We start from the raw sequence: 11,710 nt of genomic DNA on the forward strand, positions 1-11,710 counted from the left end.
GGTCCCGACACTTGGCCACACTCTTGCCCAGCTGTTGGCATTTCCTGGGAAAGAACTTTTCCCAGCCAAAGTCACAGCAGCAATAAACAAACCATTGGTCCAAAACGAGCGGCTGTGGGCACAGAAAGCTTTGCTTGTTCATTTGTTTTCCTCCAGTTTAATTGTAAGTACTTTAGGAATGCAGCTGTCATGTATTTCATAGCAAGTTGTGAGTGTTTGAGTTCTTACTTACTAGAGAGAGAACTAGAGAACAGAGGATTTTCAGTTAAGCTAGAAAAAAGTACAAAATAACAAGAAAAACTTCATCCAGGCTTGTTTTAAAATATTTTGAAATTGAGGTAATCATTAAAATATCATTTTATGAGTACTGAGCACTTACTACAGAGAGTACTAGATTACTATAAGTTTACGATTTTAACACATTATAGTGATGAAAACCTCATTTTCACAGGATTTTAAAACCATGGACATGAATGGTTTTTCCTTTCAAAAAAAAAAGGAATATAAAATCCAGCAGGAAACAGGATGGGAACGTTCAGCAACAGAGCTTGGAATTAAAAGACATTTCATTTAAGAACATTGAATTTAAGGACATTAAATTTCTGCTCTGGCCTTGCACCTCACCTGTGTGCAGGTTACCCTCACCACTCTGCTGCTCACACCTGTGCTCACTCCCATAGCCACATTTGGAGGCTTTTTGGGGTGTTTTTGGAAATACTCTGGGCAAGAGTCAAACTCAGGCAATGAATTATTAGGAAAGAGCTTAAAATTGATGGATATTTTCCACCCTTTAATTGAGGGAGCAAAAGACACAGGGATGGGGGTGAGAGAGCACACAGGGACAGTGAGGTGGCTGTCCCCAGCCCCTGCCAGGGCATAGCACATTGTCACCGTGGCCAAGCTCAGAGCTCTGTGGCTCTTTCCTCTGGGCACAAGACATGTAATTCAATGCTCAATTTACCCTTGTCTCGTAGGAGATTTTTCCCTGCTAATTGATAGAAATTAAGCCATTAATCAAGCCACCAGCCATCATTCAACCCGGGGAAGATGAATACAAACTTTCATCATAACCACCTTCCCCATTTTAGTGTTCATTAGCATTAATTTTTAATGCAATTATGCTATTCTTTTACGCTGAGCTCATAAATTACTGCTCTTTTGTGGCTCGCTGGCCTTGTAAAACCCAAGGTAATGCTTTGTGCTCTGATCTTAAAGGCAATTACTGCCTTCTTCTATCTTTTCCATCTCTCTATCCCAAATAACCTCTGTATTGTAGGTACAAACTCACCAGTGTGGCTGCGACACGGATGGATTGCACAGAGCAATTTGTCTGCGTTAAACCTACACATGGATCTGGTAGTCAGATAAATAACAGCATTGCTGCCTCTGGCCACACCCCACTGCATCCAGGGATCCGACAGCATAGGGAAATGGGACTGTACATTGGGTAGAGAGGGAAAAAATAGCATATTTTAGTGGAATTATGGGCTGTGGATGAGCACGTTGAAGCTGTGCAGGACAGCAGGGCTGAATCGTTGAGGTTTTCCAGCTTTTCCATGGATCACTTTGTGTTTACACCTCAAAATGTGATGTGAAAGCTGTTGCCACATGCCCAGTGCTGATTTTCCCCCCCTATTCCATGTTATAGTACATATAACACCCACAGAACCCTCCCAAGGGCTCCTGTGTTCCATGGGATCACACACTGGCATGCAGTGCCGCTGTGTCAGGAACTTCCAGGCTTTTATTCCCAGTCCATATATTGATTCTCTGCAGCCCATCAGGGGGAAAAGCAGCTACAACCACCTCCGCCTGCCCTCAAACACTGTTTGAGTGGCTAAAGGCAAAAGGAAATGGAGATAAGCAAAACATTGGTTGGTTGGTTTGAATTATTTCTGCACTCCTATTTTTCCTGCTGCTCCTGGCGCTGTTGGAGTTGGGCTGAAGGGTCACTCCAGCTCTCTGCTGCTGCTGGCACTAGTAGCTTAACCCAGGCTCAGTCCAAGAAAACCTAAACCCTAAGTGGCTGAGTGTATTTTATGTACATTTGCATGTACTTGCTTTAAATTTTCACAACAAAAGTATTTGTGCTGCTCAATCATTTTCCAGCTGGTAAACTGAGCTCTTTATTGGCTTCCAATGCAATGGGAGCAGCAGCTTTAGGTCCCCACTTGGCATCCAGCAGCTCCAGGGAAAGGTTATCACTGCTAAGATCCAAACCCCAGAGTCTTTACCTACAATATTTGTTCCTCTAAACCACTCCAAGTACTGCAGGTAGTTTTAGGAATCATTTTCCTGATTTATATAGAACTTGTAGCCACCTCAAAGTGCTTTAACTAAGTTTAATTAACTTCTTCCTCATATCTGATCTAAATTTCCTCCTTCAGCTTAAGGCAGTTAAATAGAATAGAACAGTATATTAAAAATATAAAAACTGTATATAAATAAACAGTATAAAATAAATATTTATATAAAATTTACATAAATTGCATGTATATAATCGTATATCAAATAAATATAAATATTAAAACTACAGATGTAAAATATCTATTTTATACCCCTAATATTGCTATAAACCAGTGCAAACCACCCCAGACCTTGCCATGGGATAGCACATCATGTGTTTGCTGAGTCTCTCCATCCCCACCCCCTGAGGCTCTGATTTTGTAACTCCAAGAGACCCCAAAAATTAGTTATTTTGGGCCTAAACCACTGTGGAAACTCAGACCAACCATAACCACCCCAAGAGCTTCCCAAAGCACAGCTGGTGGGGATGGTTCCTGATGGAACTGATTGTTCCCTGTCAATCCATGACTCATCCTGGAAGCATCAGCTCAGTCCTGAGGAGCTGTTAAACCACTGATTCCTGATTCCAATGGGCACTGACCAGGCCAGAGCTGCACATCAATACCCCAGAGTGAGCCATCCTGACCAAGGGAAACCTCCAGGGACCAAACAGTGCAAAGGATAAGCAAAGCTCAGGATTGAAGTGAAATATTTCACGAATGGATAAATACACCTTGAATTTCAGGAGAATTCTGAGGATTTTCATAGAATCATGGAACCACACAAGGTTTGGGTTAGAAGGACCTTAAAGCTCATCCCATCCCATCCCCTGCCATGGCAAGGACACCTTCCACCAGCCCAGGTTGCTTCAAATCCTCTTCATATGAGGGAAATGAGTAAACATACAGAAATTCCCAGCAGGATGCTCTTCCTTCTCTCCCCTTTCCATTTCCTTTGGACAAATCCAACCCCATCCCCTCAACTCCTGCTCACAACCCACATTTCCTAAACCTCTTCCCACCTCCTTCTGCTCCACTTTGCTGCTTATCAAGGACCTCAAAAGAGGGTGGAAAATGAGATGTTTTTCCTTTAAGAAGCTGGAAAATCAGTCCTTTTCCCTGCCCACTTATTCCATATATCCCTGTTTATGTTCCCCATACATCCCTGTTTGTTTTCCCTTTAGAAACAGCTTTTCAATAGGTAGCTATAAATTGTTGTTTAAAATGATTGCAGTCAGATAACTAATTACCTGATGGCTTTACAATCCCATTACCTTAACTGACTTAGCCTTTAGCACAAACAAATGCCATCGAGATGACAGTAAAACACACAGCATTAATGGAGCACAGAACCATCTTTGTTTCTCATCTGTCTTAAATGCTGAAGACAATTTCAAGACTTTTAATTTGGAAAGATATCATAAATTTCCCTGGGAGAGAGAACATAAATTTATCTGTTTCACTTTCAGAATGGAAAAGGTTAATTACACCTGTTGTAATTCCTGAAACAAAGTGACTCAAGGACCAGCTTCAAAAACATTCTTGCATTTATCAAAGAGTCATGGAATGGGTTGGGTTGGAAGGGCCATCTAGTTCAACCCCGTTGTCACGGGCAGGGACATCTTCAACTCCATCAGGTTGCTCCAAGCCCCATCCAACCTGCCCTGGAACACTGCCAGGAATGGAGCAACCACAGCTGCTCTGGGCAACCTGTGCTAGTGCCTCACTACCCTCACAAGGAAGAATTCCTTCCCAATATCCCATCTATCCCTGCCCTCTGGCAGTGGAAAGTCATTCCCCCTTGTCCTGTCCCTCCATGCTCTTGTCCCAAGTCGCTTTGCAGCTCTCTGAGAGCCCCTTTAGGCACTGGAAGGAGCTCTAAGGTCTCCCTGGAGCCTTCTCTTTTCCAGGCTGAATACCTTGAGCTCTGTCTCCATAGCAGAGCTGCTCCAGCCCTTGCAGCATCACCAGGACAGTGGGATCAGAAGCTACTCAGGGAAATCAGGGAAGGACTAGAAGGAGGTATGGAATATGAAGGGGCAGAAGATGATGGACACACACAAAGGAGGAGAAAATTTAAGGAACACATTTAAAAGTGATTATTAAATCCAGCAGCTTTAATAAAACACTTCGAATTAGAATCATAGAATCATCAAGGTTGGAAGAAACCTCTAAAATCATCGAGTCCAACCATCAACCTGCCACTGCTGTAACCCCTAAACCATAATTGATTGGAATTGATTACTCCAACAGCCATTACCTATGGGGGGTATCGATCCCCTTTCTGATTCCTTTCCCTCACCTCTGCTGAGGCAGAACAGGGACACAGAGTGGCCAGCAAAGCTGCCAAATTCCTCACTGCCACGTTATCCTTCTCATTTTTCATTATCCTCATTTGGATGCTCTTCCTGACATGCTGTGCTCTGCCACAGCCCCAAAACCTCCCATTTTTCTCTCACCCTTGCTTAGTTTCTGCTTCCTTTTCCTTCTCAACCATCAATATAAAGATTAAACAGAGATAAAAGGAGATCAGAGTGTGTGCCAGATGCTGGGACATCCCCCTGAGACAGGCAGCACAACACCAGGTGTTTGTGTCAGCCTAATGAAGCGACATAGGCACACCAGGGACACCCAGGGTGGAGCTTAAAATGTGCCATTAGCAAGGCAAAATGGGAGAGATTGGAAATTACAGCTCTGATAAGGCAGTGAAAATGAAAATTCACATATTTAGACTAAATATATCCTCTGGATTAAATAATTTGGGGATTTAACAGCCTGAGTTTAGGTCTTTGCCATCACAACAGACTTCAACATAATTTACTGGAGATGAACAATGACCTCAGGCAGTAACTAATGAACTTAAGGGCATCTCAGTATATCTCTGTGTTGTTGGGAAAGCACTTTAACTTATTACAGTTGCATGGCCTGACCTCATGCCATCAAATCCTTTTGGGGCAGATCCAACCTGTGGGTTTAATAGTGATTACATCGAGGGAAAAGTCTTAACTCTTCCTAAAGGAAGTGGGAAGGGAAATAGGTGCTCTGGGGTTGGCCTGAGTTGAGCCAGAAGTTTGACTTGATGATCTTCGTAGTCCCTTTCAACTCAGGGTGTTCCAAGATTGTCATAGATAAAGTATCTGGTTTATGAACTCTTGGCCAACAAGTTAAAGATGAGTATGAAAAGGTAGAGCTTATAATTTGGGACACATTCAAAGTTTATAATTAAGGCATTTCCTAAAAGTTGAGTCCTTCAGGCTTTCTTTATGTTCTAATTTTGTCTCTGTGACCCCATCACTCCAAATCATGGAATCCCAGACTGGTTTGAGAGATAAAGTATCTGGTTTATGAACTCTTGGCCAACAAGTTAAAGATGAGTATGAAAAGGTAGAGCTTATAATTTGGGACACATTCAAAGTTTATAATTAAGGCATTTCCTAAAAGTTGAGTCCTTCAGGCTTTCTTTATGTTCTAATTTTGTCTCTGTGACCCCATCACTCCAAATCATGGAATCCCAGACTGGTTTGAGTTGGAAAGACCTTAAAGATTATCTTATCCATCCTGCCCTCTGTCCATGTGAAGACATTCTCCCTTGTCCTGGTGGCTCCATGAGGTCAATTCAGGACAAGGATCTGATAACACTTCAGTCAAACCAAATCCAGAGGTTGAGGCACTGAGAATCTGGAGTCAAACATTACACCCTGGGCCCACCACATTTATATAAACTTCATTCCATCAATTAATAAGCCTTCACCACTTCATTTGCTCTCCCATTTCTCATGGCTGACCCTCACTGGTGCTGTCCCTGTGCAGTTCTGAGTTCAGTGGCAGAAGACAGTTGAGAAACCCTTGAGACTCTTCCAAAAATGATCAAGATTATTCCCTGAGTACCTGCAAGTTATCTTTCTTTTTAAAGTATTTTCAACTAGATTCACATATTTGATATGAAATGGTAGGAGAAAAGATCCTTTAAAACCGCCTAGCAGATTTCTGCTAATTTAACTCAACCCATAAATATATTGTTTTAAAAGTCCAGTTAAGCCACAGCAATGTGTCATATAAGTTGTGGAACGCACAATTGTCCTGCTCTGATTTAAATCCTGTTAATCCACATGTGGCATTCCTTGCCAGGACTGCTGCAAGGATACAAACTCATCTGCTTATGCTCCATCCCTGGAAGTGTTCCAGGTCAGGTTGGATGGGACTTGGAGCAACCTGGGCTGGTGGAAGGTGTCCCTGCCCACGGCAGGGGGTGGGATGAGATGACATTTAAGGTCCTTCCAACCCAAATCAGTCTCGGATTCCATGCTTTGGAGTGATGGGGTCACAGAAGCAAAGTGAGAACAGAAAGAAAGCCTGGAGGATTCAACTTTTAGGAAATCCCTTAATTGCAAACTTGGCCCATGGCAGGGGGTGAAATGAGATAAGCTTTAAGGTCCTTCCAACTCAAACCAGTCTGGGATTCTGGAATCCTTCAGACCTGAGTCATTTAACTTTGCTGAAGAAAAGCAGCACATAAACCTGAGTAAAATCTGGGAATGCGATACCAGAGCTGTGGTTTATTCCCTGTGGTTTATTCTGTGTTGTCTCCTTTGCATCACTCCCTCCTCCTGCCCACGTGGCCTTTCATTTCCCAGCCTATTCCAACTGCTCTTTTCCAAGCATGTGCCACACGACTTGTTCATATAAATGGAACAAATTAAACTGTCTCCACACATATCCTCTCCCATTTGTAGCCCCTGATTCCTCTCCTCCACACGTGGCCGAGACACCGTATTCCATCTCCCTCGTGGAGGTTGACCTCAGGATATTGGATGCTGCCACACAGCTCTCTGGTACTAAACCAGGGAGGGGGAAACACTTAATCACCTCTGCCTTTGCAGGGAAAAATCAACTTGCAATTTGCCATGATGAAAAATCAATAAAGCAGTAATTGCTTTGGCTTCTCCCGGCGTGGAGGTACAAATTGGGCCGCGAAGCTTCGGCTCCGTGTGGCTCCCAGGGAAACACATGGACTTTCGGGATCACTAAGCCACAAAAGGGAAAGGTCTTGCAGTGATAATTAAATCTCCTCATGCTGATTTGCTGCCAAATTTATTTCCCTGGAGTATATAAAAATGTTGCAGTGCTTACAGGGGAGGCAGAACTAATCAATTCCACACTGGGCTGGGAATGGGGAATGCAAAATTCCAGGATAACACCCACCCTGGTGCCAGCACTGTCCTCACATTGATTCACCTGGTGAGTGACAGCCAAAAAAGCATATTTAGGATTGAGTTCTGTCCTGGAAAAACTCCTTTTTCCTTGTTTTCTGATGCATCCCAGTGTGGACAGCACAGGGCTGGAGCACCCCCAGCTCCTCCCCACACAGCACTGGACTTGAGGCCCCAGCAAAGTGGATTTTAAACCAAACACTTAAAAATATGATTATGCATAAAGACTAAGAGAAAAGAGCTCCAAATCTCCCCGATTCCATCCAACATGTTGAATTTTTCCATCATGACTCATCATGTGTTCTAGTTCACTTTATTTCAAATTCTGTTACCTATTTCAGCTGCTTTGAATTTTTCTGGAGTGAAACCCAGGTTTTGTGGTCAAATCCCCTTTAGATTTTGCTGCCATTTTTCAGGCAGTCCCAAACCAAGTAACCAAAACCAAAGTAGGAACATCCAACCATTACAAACTCTCCTGGAAAAGTAACACTTTGTGTTAATAGATCTAATTTCATGCAGCAAATTAGCATAGCTCCAATGGAAGTGCAAATGTAATCAAACTGACACATTCAAATGAGGCACAGGAGCCTTTTTCTTCCTTTCTTTGCTTTTTTATCACTGAAAAAAGAGGGAAAAATGCTCATTTTGCTGTGTGTCCTTCAAGTGGCTGCAGGGACTATGGTAATTAAAACCTTTAAAGCAGCACAAGGCCTCAGTCTGTGGAGTTTGTTATTCACGATAGGCAAATGCTGCATAGTGAAGAGCAAAGCACAGCAAGGGGCAGAGCTGGCCTGGGAGGGCAAAGGGTTTCACACCTGAGCAGCTGACATGGAACATCCAATGTGGAATGTCACTCTGGTTTGGCAAGGAAATCATAGAATCTTAGGGGTTGGAATGGAGCTTAGAGATCATCCAGTCCCAACCCCCTGCCCTGGGCAGGGACACCTCCCACCAGAACAGGTTGCTCAAGGCTTTAGCCAACCTGGCTTTGAACACTGCCAGGGTTGGGGCAGCCACAGCCTCCCTGGGCAACCTGTGCCAGTCTCACCACCCTCACAGGGAAAAACATCTGCCTAAGATCTAGCCTAAACTTCCCCTCTTTCGATTTGAATCCGTTACCCCTTGTCCTGTCACTGCAGTTCCTAACCAAGAGTCCTTCTACGCCTTCCCTGAGACCCTTCAGCTCCTGACTGGTTGCTCTGAGGTCTACACACAACCTTCTCTTCTCCAGGCTGAACAGCCTCAACTCTCAACAGGGAAGGTGCTCCAACCCTCTTCTCAGCTTTGTGGCCTCCTCTGGACTTGCTGCAACAGTTCCATGTCCTTCTGATGCTGAGGATGCCAGAGCTGTGTGTAGTACTCCAGGTGGGGCTCACAAGAGCAGAGCAGAGGGGGAGAATCACCTCCCTCACCTGATAGTTGGGACACCTTTGCTGTAGGCTGGGGAAGGATGGATTGATTTGGGCAATTGGTTTTAGTCTAGCTCCCAGGTAGAGGTTACAGCACTGTAACATGCCCTTGGTGCCCACACAGGCTGAAGCTTCCTGTGGGAGAGTTGCATTTAATCCCATAAAATGGGGAAGATTGGAAAAATCCAATTTTTTGAAGATTCATACTTTAGAATTTTTTTCAGATAAAAAAGACTTTTCTGGTTTATTTTAATGACAAAAGATTTTATTTTTAAGGTTTTTTTAAATTTTATCTTATTTAATTTTTGTTTCATGTTATTTTGTTTTATTTTTATTTTTGTTTCATCTTCTTTTACTTTCTTTTATTTCATTTTAACAACTGGACATGGCACTCATGGCACTGCTCTAGCTGACAAGGTGGTGATGGGTCACAGGTTGGACTGGATGATCTTGGAGGTCTTTTCCAACCTCAATGATTCTGGGATTCAAAGAGAGTTCAAAACATAAACCTATCTAAACCTGCAATTTAAACCCATAGGAAACATAAACCTCCCCAAAACTGAAATTTTAAACCCAATGGGACAGAAACCTACACAAAACTGGAATTTCCCAGTGTGCAATTTCCCTGGATGTCCTGCCTGGATGTGGAATGTTTAACCACAGGTTAATAAGAGCTTTGATTTTCCAGTGAGGAGAAACCATTTCATTCCTAACTGGCAGCTAATTCCTCAGCCAAGGGATGAGTTGGAGTGAAGAAGCTTCACTTCAGGAAATATTTTCCACTCATTTGAGCAGAGTGTAACATCTTCACAACTCCTTCAAAGCCACCCCAGGGCAGTTTTTGTGGAGCTGATTAAGTTTCTCTGTAACTCCTCATCGTCCCCAAGGCACAAACCGACCCCTTTCTTCTTCCCTCTGTGTTTCCATGCTCACCCTTCCCAATCCCTGTTGGCAGAGCAATTGCTAGCACATGTGCCACTCACAATGGGATGGAAGGAACAAACCACACATGGTTTTAGCCAAACACACACTGCACATTGGATGCAATGGGAGCCAAACACCTCACTCCGACACCCCCAGACCCTGTGGGACCCTGGATCAGGATTCCTCTGGCGAATCTCCCTGTTCAGCTTTAAAGGTGGTGGGTGGAAAGGCTTCCACAGGCCCAGCACAGCTGGCTGGCTCCAGAATCCAGGGATCCCAGTGGGGAAGGAGCACAGCTGGCTGGTTTGGTGCACTTTGCAGCCAGAATTCCAAGAGCTCCTTCCCCTTCCTTCCCAAAACATACTCAGGCTGTGCTGCTTCTTCACTTCCCTTGACTTCTGCAATAACATAGAATCAAAGAATCATCAAGGTTGGAGGAGACCTCTAAGATCATCAAGTTCAACCATTAATCTGCCACTGCTGGAACCCCTAAACCATATTCTCCAGTGCCAGATCCAGACACCTCTTAAACACTACCAGGGATCGATCACCTTTGAGGTGATGAGCAGCAAGTGGTGGTGTGCCCTGGGAGCAGCAATTGTCCTGTGTAGGATAATCACAGCTCCACCAGAGCTTAGGCCCTTAAAAATAGTAATTCCTGACTTCCTGGGCATTAGTTTGTTACTGAACTGAAAATAATCCATTACCTTCTTCCTTTCTTCTTTTGGCTTCTTCTTCACTTCTCTCTTTGGCCTTCAAAGCTTCATCTGCTTTAGCTGAAAAGGAGAACAAAACAAATGTTAGAATTAGTTAATTTATTTAATAGAATAATGGACTGGTTTGGGTTGGAAAGACCTTAAGGCTCATCTTGTTTCACCCCAAGGACACCTTCCACTAGCCCAGGTTCCTCCAAGCCTCATCCAGCCTGGTCTGGAACACCTCCAGGGATGGGGCAGTCACAGCCTCTTGCCAAGCAATATTTCATGGGGTTTAAAACCCAATTCCAGACTTATCTTTGTAGGTCCCACACTGAAATCCATGTGCAGGAAAAGAACACAACTTGGTCCCTCATTCTTTCAAGAGTTTACTACAGTTAAGATAAGGGCAGAAATGGGATTATGGAGGGTAATATTAGTTCAATATTATTTCAGCATTCATTCACTATGAATCTCTGCATTCATTTTGGGTTAAGTAACACTTTTAAGAGGGTTTTTCTGTTTAAACACACCTGCCCTCACCCCACTCTCTCCCAAACCAACTCGAATAACCCTAAGGCTGTGCATGTATGAAGTGGAAGCTTTGCTGCCATAGTGAGTAATCCATCAGAGCTATTCTGATGCTAAACCAGAAACCAAACAACCTTTCCAGGGATGCAGAGCTACAGACAGTGTTAAAAATTGGAGTCCAACACCTCTTACTCAGGACTTTGCTAGGCAGAACATAGTTTCACTCCAAATCACAGCAGCAGCACTTTAGTCATTTTAGGACTACACTCTTTAAATAGAATCTTTTTCCCCTGCTAGAAATCTCTTCCCTTATTACTTAATTATCTACTAGTTGCTCAACTGCAGAGGTTTTCAAACACTTTCCCGCAGATGTGAGAGAAGATTAAAAATATACAGCCCAGTAACAAGGGACTATCAATATACTCTGTAAATTAATTAAATCTCTGTTCTAGCACATCATTTATTCCAAAGCATTAATGTCTCCAAGGAGCCATTCCCCTTTATTGCCATCTCACTGCCTGATGAGGGAACTAAGTGAGAATAAGTCTCTAATAACATTATACTTGATGAAATAGGAAGTTTTCAGAAGTATCACCAAGGCAGAAGGAAAAGAAGCAAAAAATAAACAGGAATTGAGCATTTGAACTAGGCCTTCC

At 43.3% G+C, this 11,710-nt stretch overlaps 1 protein-coding gene across 1 annotated transcript in view; it reads right to left on the reverse strand.

The window, feature by feature from the left end:
* Positions 1–10,604, reverse strand: part of RSRC1 (arginine/serine-rich coiled-coil 1) — a gene marked incomplete at its 5' end in the record, with an annotated part of 15,868 nt that extends 5,264 nt beyond the window's left edge. Inside the window, one exon of the mRNA XM_009072596.1 lies at positions 10,536–10,604. Within this exon, the coding sequence (XP_009070844.1) occupies positions 10,536–10,604 (69 nt within the window). The remainder of the gene's footprint in view (positions 1–10,535) is intronic.
* Positions 10,605–11,710: the final 1,106 nt, after the last annotated feature.

This window comes from Acanthisitta chloris, unplaced genomic scaffold, assembly GCF_000695815.1.
Source record: "Acanthisitta chloris isolate BGI_N310 unplaced genomic scaffold, ASM69581v1 scaffold12134, whole genome shotgun sequence".
Lineage (NCBI taxonomy): Eukaryota > Metazoa > Chordata > Aves > Passeriformes > Acanthisittidae > Acanthisitta > Acanthisitta chloris.